This window comes from Geotrypetes seraphini, chromosome 7 (assembly GCF_902459505.1).
Source record: "Geotrypetes seraphini chromosome 7, aGeoSer1.1, whole genome shotgun sequence".
In the NCBI taxonomy this organism is placed as follows: Eukaryota; Metazoa; Chordata; class Amphibia; order Gymnophiona; family Dermophiidae; genus Geotrypetes; species Geotrypetes seraphini.
The window spans coordinates 161,578,829-161,593,124 of NC_047090.1; the positions used below are offsets into that span (position 1 = coordinate 161,578,829).

The following is a 14,296-nucleotide window of genomic DNA, read 5'->3' on the forward strand; positions in this document are numbered from 1 at the left end:
ATGCAAGGCCTGTCACAAATTTCTTCCTAATCATTTCATTCTGTGGATAGATGACAGCTAAGCAATTAGGGATATTTACAAAGCCCCAGCATCAGAAGATAAAAGACAAGTGAAGTCAAGAGAAAGCAGAAAGGTGAAGAAAACAGGACATGAGGTAGCATAAATGCCTCAAGAATACCTTACCTGTACTCGTTCTTCACTACCACTCAATAGTCCTGTATCTGTCAGCTCAAGAGCTTCTTTGGCCTTTGCACATTTTTCACGGTCATCTTTTAATCTACTGAATTTCCCTTCGTAAATGGTGAGCGCTTGAAGAGCTTCCTCGGGTCGTAGGCTTCCCTGTCAAAAAATGTTTAAATTTATATAAAATCTATAGGAAAATTGTGAACCATAATGGAAATTAACAAAATTACAAAATATTTTGAAGCTCATCTCAAACTTAATTGTCAACATTGCAGACTGTTTTCCTTTTTTCCCTTAAGTTATTGTGGTACAAAGATATTTAAGCACCCAATTTTGCCCTGTTTCATAACTGTCCATCTACCCCTTTCCAAATCTAACTGATGTTACCTCGCTGTTCTTACAGCATCTCTTGTTGTACACTGTCTTGAACTGAAAAGGTATGACGGGTTATAAATAAAGCTATTATTATTATCTATCAGAAGGAGCATGTAATGTTTTTATCACTTACTCTGAAACTGAATTACAGGGCAACTTATTTTCATTTAAAAAGTGCTGATAATCCACCTATTCTCAGTTCTGGGCAGGGACTACTACATGTATTGCTGCCAAAAGCCTGGCCAAAACATTTTAAGTTCATTATATTACCCATCAGTCTTAGTTATAAACACTAAGCTGCTCCAATCAGATGGAGCCAGCAATAGAAACAGCCCTGCTTATCTCATTTACCTCAGATAGAACCGTTTCACAGATGAAGTAATGGAACACTCAGAGAGGGCTTAAGACATAGTGGGCTTATAAATTCTAAGAACTGTACAAGCACTCAGGATTTTCCTGGACAAAGACTAGAACTTTAACAAGGGTTTTTTTTGTTTTTTTTTTTAAATTTACACAAAAAAATCTTTATGCTAAGCACACACTTATAACTTACAGCAACGGGTTTTGTTTTCTCCCAGTCTGTGAGCAGGTCAGTTGTACGGCTCTCCACAGCTCGGTCTTCCTGCACAATCTTCATCTGCAGATTGGCAACCTGCTGCTGAATAGCAGAATCCTTCCTGCGCATAATGTCATTGAAGGCTCCCCATTCACCCTCAATGTTGTCAATATACAACCAGGATGGGGGAAACTGGAACCTCTGCTTTTCAAGCAACCGCTGGCCATTTCGGTAAAGCTATATGAAAACAAAGTTTTACAGGCTTCAGATCTTTCTTCAAACATGTCCATTGGAAAATGGATACACACACACACTGAATTCATTTAGTGATATACTATTGAGTTGTCTGACCTAGAAGTTCTCTTTAAAAATTAAAACAAATCTGATGCATCAATATAAGATTTCAAGTAGCTAGAAAACTGTATTTCGAAAGCATCTTTCAGGTCACGGAAGAATGTAAACACAATTTTTCATATAATTCAGGCTATGCTTCTGTATGCAGCTACTTACATCAACTTGTTTTTCAAATTGTTTGATCTTGCGTTTCAGGGACTGCACATATGTAATGAATGTTACCGCATCTGACGTACTAGCAGTGTCCACAGAATGCTGCTCCAACTCTTGACGAGACTATTAAACAAAGAAAAATGAATAAGATTTTAAATGAACAACACTTTTTTTTTTAAATTGAAACATTAATGCAATTAAAAACATCCAACTTATGCATCTTATTTCATGAAAAATAGTGAAAATATTAAAATACTTATAATACCAGCTATATCTCAACTCTCCCATCCCGGCGGGAGGATGTGTGCAGGAAATTCACAAAATATAGGAAGAACATTTTTTTATATATAAAAAAGGGGGAAATATCAAAAATCAGTGGGGCTATCTTTTTGGGAATTAATCCAAATTTCATATGCACCCCAAATGGTGTTATAATTTTGTATCTGGTTTCTCCGAAGAGCAGTCAATTTTGACATACTGCTTCAATGAAGGAAATTACTTTGTCCCAATAAATCTGTGCTTTAGTACAATACCACCAAATATGTTCAAAAGTACCCACTTCTGCACATCTTCTCCAGCATTAATCCAATCCTTTCCCATACATAGTTCGCAAACATACTGGTGTATAATATCAACAGAACAACATTTATATCCATTCTCTATCATATTACTTACTATAGTACCATATAGAAGAGAATGCAGTATTTTAAACCATTCTTTATCAGAATAAGATTTACCTATGATCTTTTCCCAACGGTGTCTATATTTTTAAGCGGGATGAAGATGCTCCAATTTTGCATTGTATAATCTAGTGATACTTCTTCTTTCACTCTCCTTTATCATAGCCTTCCCTAAATCCGACAGTTGAACAATAACTAATTCTCTAAGAACCACTTTTCTAATAAAGCTTTCAATTTGTCTATAATAAAATAGATCGCTTGGTGCGAGGCCATATTCTTTCCTCAGTGTTTCAAAGGGAACAACTTTCTCATCTTTCAACAATTGGCCTAATTTTTGAGACCTTTCTTTCCCCAAAGATGGAAGGCCACATCAACTTCTCCTGGAGTAAAATTAGGCACATGTATAATAGCTACCCCCATAAAATAATTTTAATCCAAATAACATCGCCCACGTATCTGAATCCACAAATCAAGAGTATGCCGTAATACAGGGTTAGACTTCTTGGCTATTACAGAGAGTTGTGCGAGTTGGAGCCAGGGTATCGCCCACAAGGGAGGCATACCCTGTAACTCCTGTTCCATACACCCATGATTTTTCCCTATCCCATTTCCAGCTAACTAAATATCACAATTGGGCTGCTTGATAGTAATATTGAAATTGTGGTACTGCCATTCCTCCCAGTTTCCTAGGTTGATACATCATCACTCGAGATACTCTTGGGGTCTTATGTTGCCAAATAAAAGCGAATATCTTCCGCTCCAATTGTAAAAAGAATTTTTTAGATAGAGGGATCAGTAGAGCTGAAAAAAAAAAAAAATAAAGATATAACAACCTCAGGAGCACCACCATCTTTATTGTTTGTACCCTACCCAACCAGTAGATATTTAAATGTTTCTCTCTCCATATCTTGCCAGATCGCTTTCAGAAGAGGAGGGTAATTAGCAGCATATAATTCTACATGCTTTGTTATATTAATCCCTAAGTATCGTAATGATTGTTGTGCCCATTTAAAAGAATAATTACTAGAAATCCATCTCCGATCTAAATCTGACAGGGTAAGATCCAAAATTTCTGACTTAGACATATGTATCCAAAATCCTGACATCTGTCCAAAAATCATAAGAACTTAAGAATGTCATCTGCAAACAATAGAATTTTTGTCTCCAACCCACCACAACTTATACCTGAAATATTTGAAGTCTGTCGCACCAATAACTAGTGCACAAAGCACAGGTGACAAGGCATAGCCCTAACAGGTACCCCTCCCCAAAGTAAAGCTTTCAGTATATCCTCCATTGATATTAATTGAAGCCAAGGGGGCCATATATAGCAATCGAAGCCAATGTAGGAAATTTCCAGATATCCCCATCTTTTCTAATACTTGGAATAAATAGGGCCAATAAATCCTATCAAATGCCTTCTCGGCATAGATACCTAGAATAAGAATCGAATCATTTCTACCATTAACTTGGCATAATATATGGCAAACTCAGCGAATATTATCGAAAATCTGACGACCTCATACAAAACCAAATTGATCGTCAACTATCAGATATGGCATTTACATTCGTAAACATTTAGCTAAAATCTTAGTAAATAATTTATAATCCACATCTAGTAGTGAAATAGGTCTATAAGAAGAGCAAGATATCGTATCTTTACCTGGTTTTGATATCAATGTTATTCCAGCTAGGTGCCATGAATAAGGCAGTTCCTGTCTATCTACCAAGGTGTTAAAAAAGTGTAATGGGGGGGGGGAGGAAATCAAAATCGTTCAAAATGTCTTATAAAATCTGGCAGTGAAACCATCTAATCCTGGCGATTTTCCCACCTGCATGTCTTTAATATACCAATTTAATTCTTCCACTATGACAGGGAGGGAAAGTTCCATATTTTCCCCAGAAGTAAGACTAGGTAGTTGTATAGGATCTAAGTAGGCACGAATGTCCACTTCTTTCACTATATATTCAGGTTGATATAGTTGCTGATAGTAATCAATAAAAGCTTGCTAAATATGGCCTAAAGTAGTGCAATCTCCAGTTGGACCCTGTACGTGGGTAATAACATTACGAAGTTGCCTTTTTTTTCAACTTATGAGCCAGTATTCTACCCGGTCTATTATTTGTTTCGAAATATTCCTGGCGTAGCCATTAGAGTCTATTACTAATTATCTCCAGATCTAATGCCTGGAGATCTACCGTATTTTCGCGGATATAACGCGCACCATTGTAAAACGCGCACAGGGGTATAGCGCGCAGAAATCACGATGATATGTACAAAAACTTTTCTATACCGCGCTCAGGCATATAACGCGCATGCTGCCCGACTCTCCTCTGGCCACCCCGACTCTCCTTTCGCTCTCCCCGACTCTCATCTGGTTGCCCCGACTCACCCTGACTTTCGGTGCACTGCCCCGACTCTCCTCTGGTTGCCCCGACTCACCGTTCACCCGCCCTGACTTTCGGTGCACTGCCCCGCCTCTCCGTGCCTGTCCCCCTTGAAGTCCTGTCCCCCCTTGAAGGTCTGCCTGTCCCCCCTTGAAGGTCTGCCTGTCCCCCCTTGAAGTCCTGTCCCCATCCTGAAAGCCTGATGCCCCCCCTCGACGTCCGATTCTTCTCCCCCCCTCGGCAGGACCACTCGCACCCCCACCCCGAAGGACCGCCGACTCCCCGACAATATTGGGCCAGGAGGGAGCCCAAATCCTCCTGGCCACGGCGACCCCCTAACCCCACCCCGCACTACATTACGGGCAGGAGGGATCCCAGGCCCTCCTGCCCTCGACGCAAACCCCCTCCCCCCAACGACCGCCCCCCCCCCCAAGAACCTCCGCCCGTCCCCCAGCCGACCCGCGACCCCCCTGGCCGACCCCCACGACACCCCCACCCGCCTTCCCCGTACTTTGTGTAGTTGGGCCAGAAGGGAGCCCAAACCCTCCTGGCCACGGCGACCCCCTAACCCCACCCCGCACTACATTACGGGCAGGAGGGATCCCAGGCCCTCCTGCCCTCGACGCAAACCCCCCTCCCTCCAACGACCGCCCCCCCCCAAGAACCTCCGACCGACCCGCGACCCCCCTGGCCGACCCCCCCACCCCCCTTCCCCGTACCTTTGGAAGTTGGCCGGACAGACGGGAGCCAAACCCGCCTGTCCGGCAGGCAGCCAACGAAGGAATGAGGCCGGATTGGCCCATCCGTCCTAAAGCTCCGCCTACTGGTGGGGCCTAAGGCGCGTGGGCCAATCAGAATAGGCCCTGGAGCCTTAGGTCCCACCTGGGGGCGCGGCCTGAGACACATGGTCGGGTTTGGCCCATGTGCCTCAGGCCGCGCCCCCAGGTGGGACCTAAGGCTCCAGGGCCTATTCTGATTGGCCCACGCGCCTTAGGCCCCACCAGTAGGCGGAGCTTTAGGACGGATGGGCCAATCCGGCCTCATTCCTTCGTTGGCTGCCTGCCGGACAGGCGGGTTTGGCTCCCGTCTGTCCGGCCAACTTCCAAAGGTACGGGGAAGGGGGGTGGGGGGGTCGGCCAGGGGGGTCGCGGGTCGGTCGGAGGTTCTTGGGGGGGGGCGGTCGTTGGAGGGAGGGGGGTTTGCGTCGAGGGCAGGAGGGCCTGGGATCCCTCCTGCCCGTAATGTAGTGCGGGGTGGGGTTAGGGGGTCGCCGTGGCCAGGAGGGTTTGGGCTCCCTTCTGGCCCAACTACACAAAGTACGGGGAAGGCGGGTGGGGGTGTCGTGGGGGTCGGCCAGGGGGGTCGCGGGTCGGCTGGGGGACGGGCGGAGGTTCTTGGGGGGGGCGGTCGTTGGGGGGAGGGGGTTTGCGTCGAGGGCAGGAGGGCCTGGGATCCCTCCTGCCCGTAATGTAGTGCGGGGTGGGGTTAGGGGGTCGCCGTGGCCAGGAGGGTTTGGGCTCCCTCCTGGCCCGATATTGTTGGGGAGTCGGCGGTCCTTCGGGGTGAGGGTGCGAGTGGTCCTGCCGGGGGGGGGGATGTATCGGACGTCGGGGAGTCGGCCGGGCAAGAGGGCTTGGGCTCCCTCTTGCTCCGATCGTGGATGCGGGTGCGGGTGGGAGCGCGTGCGAGCGATCGTTCGGGGTGGGGGTGCGAGCGGTCCTGCTGGGGGGGTGAATCGGGCGTCGGGCGGGGTGGGAACTATGTTTAAAAACTTTTGTATACCGCGCTCAGGCATATAACGCGCGAGGGGTATGCGCGGTACGTAAAATCACGTATAACGCGCGCGTTATATCCGCGAAAATACGGTAATCTAGGTTGTAATTTTTCTTCTTTTCCAGGGGGTAGATTTGCTCCCTTACGATTCCGTTCTAGTGTATAAATCCGATCTCGCAATTTCCCAATCTTGAGCATACGTATCCTCCAAACATGTGTCCCCAAACCAATAATTTTTCCCCCGCATGACCACTTTTAGGTATTCCCAAAGGGTCTCTGGAGAAATATTTCCTGTATCATAAACTGTAAATATTCTCCTAAGTCCTTACCCAATTGTTGCACATGAGCAGGGTCTAGCAGGAGACTATCATCTAGTCTCCAATATTTTCTACCAGATTGGGCGGGTTGTATCACTAGATTGAAACAAATTGGAGCATGATCAGACCATATCCTTGTTTCTATGGAGGAAGAACTAACAGCCACCATCAGATCTCTCCCCACCAGTCAGAGATCAATTCTAGAATATGAGGAATGAACAGAGAAAAAGTATAATCGATCTGTCGGGTGTTGATGTCTCCACAGATCAATGAGATCCCATGACTCCATAAATAGCCGTAACTGACGTCATTCAGCTTTACCATAATTCATACCAATGCTAGAATTATCCAGCTTCACATTTAGGGTGAGATTGAAGTCACCTCCTACTATAATTTTCCCTTCTGCATATTGTGTCAATATATCCCTTATTTTCTTATAAAAACCACCTTGATTCATATTGGGGGCATAAAGATTTAACAAAGTGTATAATTGTCCCCCTATATTTTTAAAAGCAAAAATTGACCTTCTTTATCACAGACCACCTCTTTAACATCAACAGATACATAATTGGCAAATACAATAGCAACTCCATTAGTTTTGGATTTCAGTTTGTTAGAAGTAAAATAAATTTCTTTATAATGAGCATGGTGAAAAAATCTTTCATGGGCTGGTAATAAATGCGTTTCTTGTAAGAAAAACCAATTGACATCTTAACTCTACTGGCCTCCTGAAAATATAGTTGTTGTTTACGTTGAGAATTTAGTCTCCGAACATTCAGAGACATAAAGACTAGTTCAACCATGCACTCCATAACATATTTTCCCATTTGCTTATCAAACCCAAAGATATCTTTCCACCAATCATAACTCATAAATAACATTCTCTGCACATATCCTCCCACCCATTTAACCTCAAATCCCTTCATTCCATCCCAACCAAATCCTACCCATCCCCTACCACTAGAGACGGATCCAACCTCTAGTCAAATGTACCAGAGGTCAGGTCCACTTCCAGATGTCAGGGTCGGAGAGGGATAATCCCAAATTCTCCACATCTTTATTAATTATCTTCCCCAATTCATCTCTCCTTTGAATCAAACAGATTTTTATCAAAGCTATTATCAATTCATCTCTTTCTTTATACTAGCATTCTTATTCTATTAGTCTCTGTAATTGCTTTTTTTGATCAGTTCTATGCCATATCTGGTTTAACAATCCCGTTGATAGAGGTTGAATATGTTCCAATTATTGTTTTTCTCCCTCACTGGCCCAAAGATTGGCCTGTATGAGTAACTGTTGGGCCTCTGAAGCTGAAGTTACTTTGTGATATTTATTTTCCAATGTAAAAGAGATTCCAAATGGGTAATGCTATTTAAAGCGAATATTATTTTGTTGCAGATATCTGGTAACTTCACGGCAATCTCATCGACATTTCAATGTTGCTGATTAAATATCTGCAAATAATTCCACTTTTACATTGTTCCACAGTAAATGACCAGTTTTCCGTTCTGCCTGCAACACTTTCTTTCTGTGGATATCTTAGAAAACACGCTATTATGTCTCTTGGTCTCTCTACTTTACGTAGTTCCAAGGCCCGATGTATCCGTTCAAATTCTATAGTTGGCAAGTCTGCTTCTGGATTTTTCATTTGCAGAAATTTATTGCAAAAAGATTGTATAAGAGTTGAAGGTTCTTTAAGTTCTTCTGATTCAGGTATTGCACGGAATGTCAAATTATTCCGCCTTGCTCTGTTTTCGTCATCTTCTATTTTGAGGAGTAATTCTTCCATTAATAATCTATTTGTTTACAATGTTTTTGAATTTCAGCTATCTCCTGATCATGTAAGATAATCCATTCTTCAAATTCCTGAGATTTTGACTCATATCATTCATTTTTTAAAATGTAAACCATCAATATTTACTTTAATATTGGAAATGGATGCCCTGGCAGAGACATCAAGTTCCCAAAGTAAAACATGCTATTTATCAAGAGTTTATTCATTTAATACTTACTGTACACTACTATCTAGCACAGTATCTCAAATTGTGTGCCACATACCCTGAAGAGATTCTGTGTGTGCCATGAAATATTCCAGAATTTTACTTTATTTAAAAAAAAAAATTCCTTCATAAGTATACACTAGAATAGATTACATCTATGCCACGTACACAAGAGTCTGTCAAAAGTTATGAGCGTCTGTGTGTATAAGGATACAACTACTCAGACAAGCGTTGTTCTCTGACATGATTGGTCCTTGAAAAATAACGGAAAGTAGTTTTAGTTTTTATGCAGTAGTTATCCTAACCTGAGCAACAAAGCAATCAAGACTGTTACCATTTGGATCTTCTTATCTTTGCAAACTTGGATTTTCAGCTCTGACAGAAATTAAATTGAAAAAGAGAGAACGACTGCAGATGGTGGATGTTTGCTTGTTGACTATCGAGATGTGTTTTGAGTTAATTTGCACTCAAAAACAAGCACATCCATCGCACTAGTTTGCAATTCTGTTCTATCTACTTTAGTTTCACCATTGTAACAATTACCCATTCGTAGCTTAAAGAACTTTAAATAAATCTCTCTAATTTAATTTTTTGTTGGTTTTGCAATCTTATCATTTCAAGTATAATATGCCTTGAAAAACATTTGCTCCATTTGGTGTTCAGTGAAAAACATTTGCTCAGTTTAGTGTGGCGGGGCTAAACAAAAGTTTGAGACACATTGATCTAGCCATTCAGGTTTTGTTTAAAGGTCTACAGTAGCAATACAATTATGCGCAATGCTTTAATGCACTTTTCATAACCAATGTTCTTATCTTAATAGAAATACTATAAATACAGTTTACTCAAATGAGACAGTAACACTGCTTAATACGAAAAAAAGTGGTGACTTTTGGCCCTGTATTATATACAACAACAACAAAAAAGCACTCCTGCATATCCTCAATGCTGAACTGTACGAGCCTGACTTTTGATGAGTGAGAAAATCAATATTAAAATATATGAAAGTGGTTTAACTGGATATATAGGGGACAGCCTTTGGACTGGACTGGTCAGGCTTAAAAGAAAAAAGGATAAATTAGGTCCTTACCTGCTAATTTTCTTTCGTTTAGTGATTGGTACCTCCAGACCGGCACAGAAACGGAAAGGTTTACGCTCCTCTGCCAGCAGGTGGAGACAGACATTGACTTTTGGCTACAGTACAAGTGGACTGTGAAGTCCCTATTATACTCAGTCATAACAGTATAGCCAAGCAGAAAAATAACCAGGCTGTAAACACCACCCCCAACTCCACACTTACATGGAGAAGACCAAAGAAAAACACTGTTGGATACCTATTAGAACAGGAACTTTTCAGAAAATGCTCCACAGTTCGCTCTTTAAACTCTTCAAACAAACAACAACAAATCACGCAGAAAATACCCAAACTTCGCAAAAACACTGAACATAATGGCAGGGCGGGCTCCTTGCCAGTCTGGAGGGACTAAAAGAAACAAAATTAGAAGGCAAGGATCAAATTTTTCCTTCTTTAGCATCCCTCCAGACCAGCACAGAAAAGGATGGGATGTACCAAAGTACCCATTCACTGAACACCGCATCCTGAAGCGCCTGAATGTCCACATGGTAGTGTTGAACAAATGAATGGAGAGAAGACTAAACTGCAGCTTTACAGATATCCACCGGAGGCACAAGAGAAGATTCAGTCCAAGAAGGTGCTTGACACAGAGTAGATTGAGCCTTGAGAAATTCTGGAATAGCCTTCTTTTAGAGAAGGTACACCAAAGTGATAGCTTTCTTGATCCAGTACGCAAAGGTAGCCTTGGAAGCACCGTCCCCCTTACGAGGACCTGCTAAGGACACAAAACAACGATCCCACTTACGGATTTCTGCGTCCTCTGAAGATAAGAGCAAAGGACATAATAAGTGCCTCCGCTGGGTCAGACCTTAGGTCCATCCTGCCCAGCAGTCCGCTCACGCGGCGGCCCAACACCTGTGCAGTAATCCTCTATCTATACCCCTTTACCCCTTTTTCCAACAGAAACTTGTCCAATCCCTTCTTGAACCCCAATACCGTACTCTGTCCTATCACGTCCTCTGGAAGCGCATTCCAGGTGTCCACCACACGTTGGGTGAAGAAAAACTTCCTAGCATTTGTTTTGAAGCTGTCCCCTTTCAACTTTTCCAAATGCCTCTCGTTCTTGTATTTTTTGAAAGTTTGAAGAATCTGTCCCTCTCCACTTTCTCTATGCCCTTCATGATCTTGTAGGTCTCTATCATATTCCTCTAAGTCTCCTCTTTTCCGAGTATCTCTAATCTCTCAGCGTATGAGAGGTTTTCCATACCTTTTATCAGACGTGTCGCTCTCTTTTGCACCCTCTCCATTATCGCCATATCAAGGTACGGTGACCAATATTGTATGTAGTACTCCAGATGCGGACGCACCATCGCCCGATACAACGGGCAGGATAACTTCTTTCGTTCTGGTTGTAATACCCTTCTTAATTATACCTAGCATTATATTCTCTCTCTTAGCGGCCGCTGCGCACTGTGCCGCTGGCTTTATTGACTTGTCCACCATTACCCCCAAGTCCCTTTTCTTGGGTACTCTTATTCAATAACATCCCTCCCATCGTATAGCTGTACCTCGGGTTTCTGCTTCCTACATGTAATACTTTACATTTCTCTATGTTGAACTTCAACTGACATCTCGTTGCCCATTCCTCTAGTTTGTTCAAGTCCCTTTGCAATTCTTCGCAGTCCTCTTTAGTCCGAGCATCACTAAATAGTTTGGTGTCTGCGAATTTTATTATTTCGCACTTCGTCCCTGTTTCTAGATCATTTATAAATATATTAAATAGCAGCAGTCCAAGCACCGACCCCTGCGGAACACCACTCGTAACCTTCCTCCAGTCCAAGTAGTGGCCTTTCACTCCTACCCTCTGTTTCCTACTCGCCAACCAATTTTTGATCCATTTGTGTACATCTCCTTCCACCCCATGGCTCTTCAACCCTACGGACATCCAACTTGTAAAACTGCCTCTGTTCCAAAGAGCCCTCCCAACTACCCAAGACCGGGAGGACCACGGACTAGTTGACATGAAATGGCGAAACCACCTTCAGAAAAAAGGAGGGAAGCGGCTGCAGCACGACCCACTCCCTAGAGAACTCCAGGAAGGGAGGCCTACATGAAAAGGCCTGCTGTTCTGAAATGCTTTCGCAGAAATGCGTTTCGCCACCAAGAAAACCGCCTTAATAGTAAGGACCTTCAACGTACATGCACCAAGAACCTCAAACGGAGGACCAATGAGCACAGAGAGAACTAAATTGAGATCCCAGCCAGGAACAGACTGCCGAACTGGAGGCCGCAGCAATTTTGCAGCTCTCAAGAACCGAATCACATCCGGAGAAGAGGATAAAACAACCACACAAAAGACCACAAAAGGGAGACAAAGTGGGAATTTACACCCAAAGGGAAAACCAGGCAAGGCCTCGCTCCAGTCCATCCTGCAGAAACTCCAGAATGTGAGGCAAAGCAGCTCAAAGAGGAACCACGCCACGCATGAAACACCAGTCCTCAAAAAGACACCAAACATGGACATAAGCCCGAGAGGTGGAAATTCTCCAAGACCTAAGAGTGGCGATCACCTTATCCAAATATCCCTTCTTCCTTAAGCAAGCCCATTCAAGAGCCAAACGATAAGACAAAAGGGACCCGGATTGAACATTGGAATGGGACCCCAAGTCAAACGATCAGGCAAGGGCAGCAGGAAAGGATCTGCCACTAGCAGATGAACCAGATCCGCATACCATGGGCACCTGGGCCAATCCAGAGCCACCAGGATCACACGGCCAGCATGCCAAGTAATCCAAAGAACTCTGCCCACCATGGAGGAAAGACATAGCAGGCCATCTGACGGCCAAGCCTGCACCAGAGCATCCAACCCCTCGGCCTGGCAATCCCTGCGCCGACTGAAGAATCTTGGCACATTGATGTTGACACCCGAGGCCATGAGGTCCATGATCAGCTGACCTCAAGCCTGAACAATACACTTGAAGGCTTCCAGCCCGAGACACCACTCGCCGGGATCCAGCACTTAGAAAATCTGCCTGGACATTATCCATGCCAGCAATGTGAAAGCCAAGATGTCCCAAAGATGAGTCTCCGCCCATTCCATGAGCAGAGGTCTCCTGCACCACCAGATGACTCTTGGTGCCCCCCTAACGATTTACATAGGCCACCGCTGTTGCATTGTCTGAGAGAACTCAAACTGACTTGCCCTCCAGCAAGGACTGGAATTCCACCAAAATGTTAGCCAAAAGGCTCTGGACTCCAGAATGACCAGGGCATCTCCACCTTTGTCCAACTGTTCTGAGCAAGCAACCAAGACATTGAGCTCCTCAACTGAGGAGACTGGCATCTGTGAGCAGCACTGTCCACTGGGGATGATTGAGACTCACTCCCTGAACCAGCGTAGGCTGCGTCAAACTAATCCCCTGAGCAGGACAGGAGAGTCCAAATCATGAATCAGTGGCAACCACTGCTGAAGAAGCACACACTGAAGAGGACACATGTGAGCCTGAGCCCATTGAACCACTTCCAAGGAGGCTGACATAGACCCCAAGACTTGCAGAAAGTCTTGCGGAAATCGGCAATCCATTAGAGAGCGAATCTGCATCTGCAATTTGCATACCCTGATCTCTGGAAGGAAAACTCTCCCCAAGCTAGTGTTGTAAAGCATGCTGAGATACTCTAAGTGCCGAAATGGAGTCAACCAACTCTGGGCCAGGTTGACAACCTAACCCAGGGTCTGGAGAAACTCCACAACTCAAGCAGTGACCCAGGAACTCTCCTGCAATGACATCGCTTGAATCAACCAATCATCCAGATAGGGCTGCACCAGAATGCCCTCCTTGCATAAGGCAACTGCCACCACAACCATATTCTTGGTAAAGGTGCGCGGCACCGTAGCTAGACCAAAGGGAAGCTTTCAAAACTGATAATGCTCTCTCAGAATCGCAAAGCATATAAATTGTTGATGATTGGCACCGGATCAGCGACCATGTACTGAATGCTGTAGTGTGCTGGGGGAGGAGGAGGGAGATTCAGGCATCAACTCCTCTGAGTACTCTAGGACCATGGAGTCGGCCTGGGTCCATGACTTTGGGGGGAAAAAAATCTCACCCAGAGGCCGTTCTGCAGTCTGGCGCAAAATACCTGCGTTCCAAGTCTGGGGACTCTTGACATGACAAGTGTACCTCAGAGCCCTGCCATGGTTACGGGATGTGCCTTTTCACCGGATTAGTTATTTTGAAATGTTAGTCTGTACCTTGAATTAATGAATGTTAATAGCAGAATATGAGCAATATTGCAAATTTAACACATGCAGAAGAGAATAATGCATAATCTTTTCTCCTAACAAACTATTTATAAAATTTATAAACTGCAAGATCTATTGTTCTTGGCAGCTCACATTGTTACATACAATCAAAAGCAAAATCTTAAATAAAACATCAGACAGG

General features: G+C 44.0%; 1 protein-coding gene across 1 annotated transcript in view; it reads right to left on the reverse strand.

The window, feature by feature from the left end:
- The window catches only part of DYNC1H1 (dynein cytoplasmic 1 heavy chain 1), a 312,112-nt gene that overhangs the window by 251,669 nt on the left and 46,147 nt on the right, over positions 1–14,296 (reverse strand). The window contains exons 15-17 of the mRNA XM_033953397.1: positions 1,625–1,744; positions 1,112–1,351; positions 184–339 (exon numbers count right to left, since the gene is read on the reverse strand). Of these exons, the coding sequence (XP_033809288.1) occupies positions 184–339; positions 1,112–1,351; positions 1,625–1,744 (516 nt within the window). The remainder of the gene's footprint in view (positions 1–183; positions 340–1,111; positions 1,352–1,624; positions 1,745–14,296) is intronic.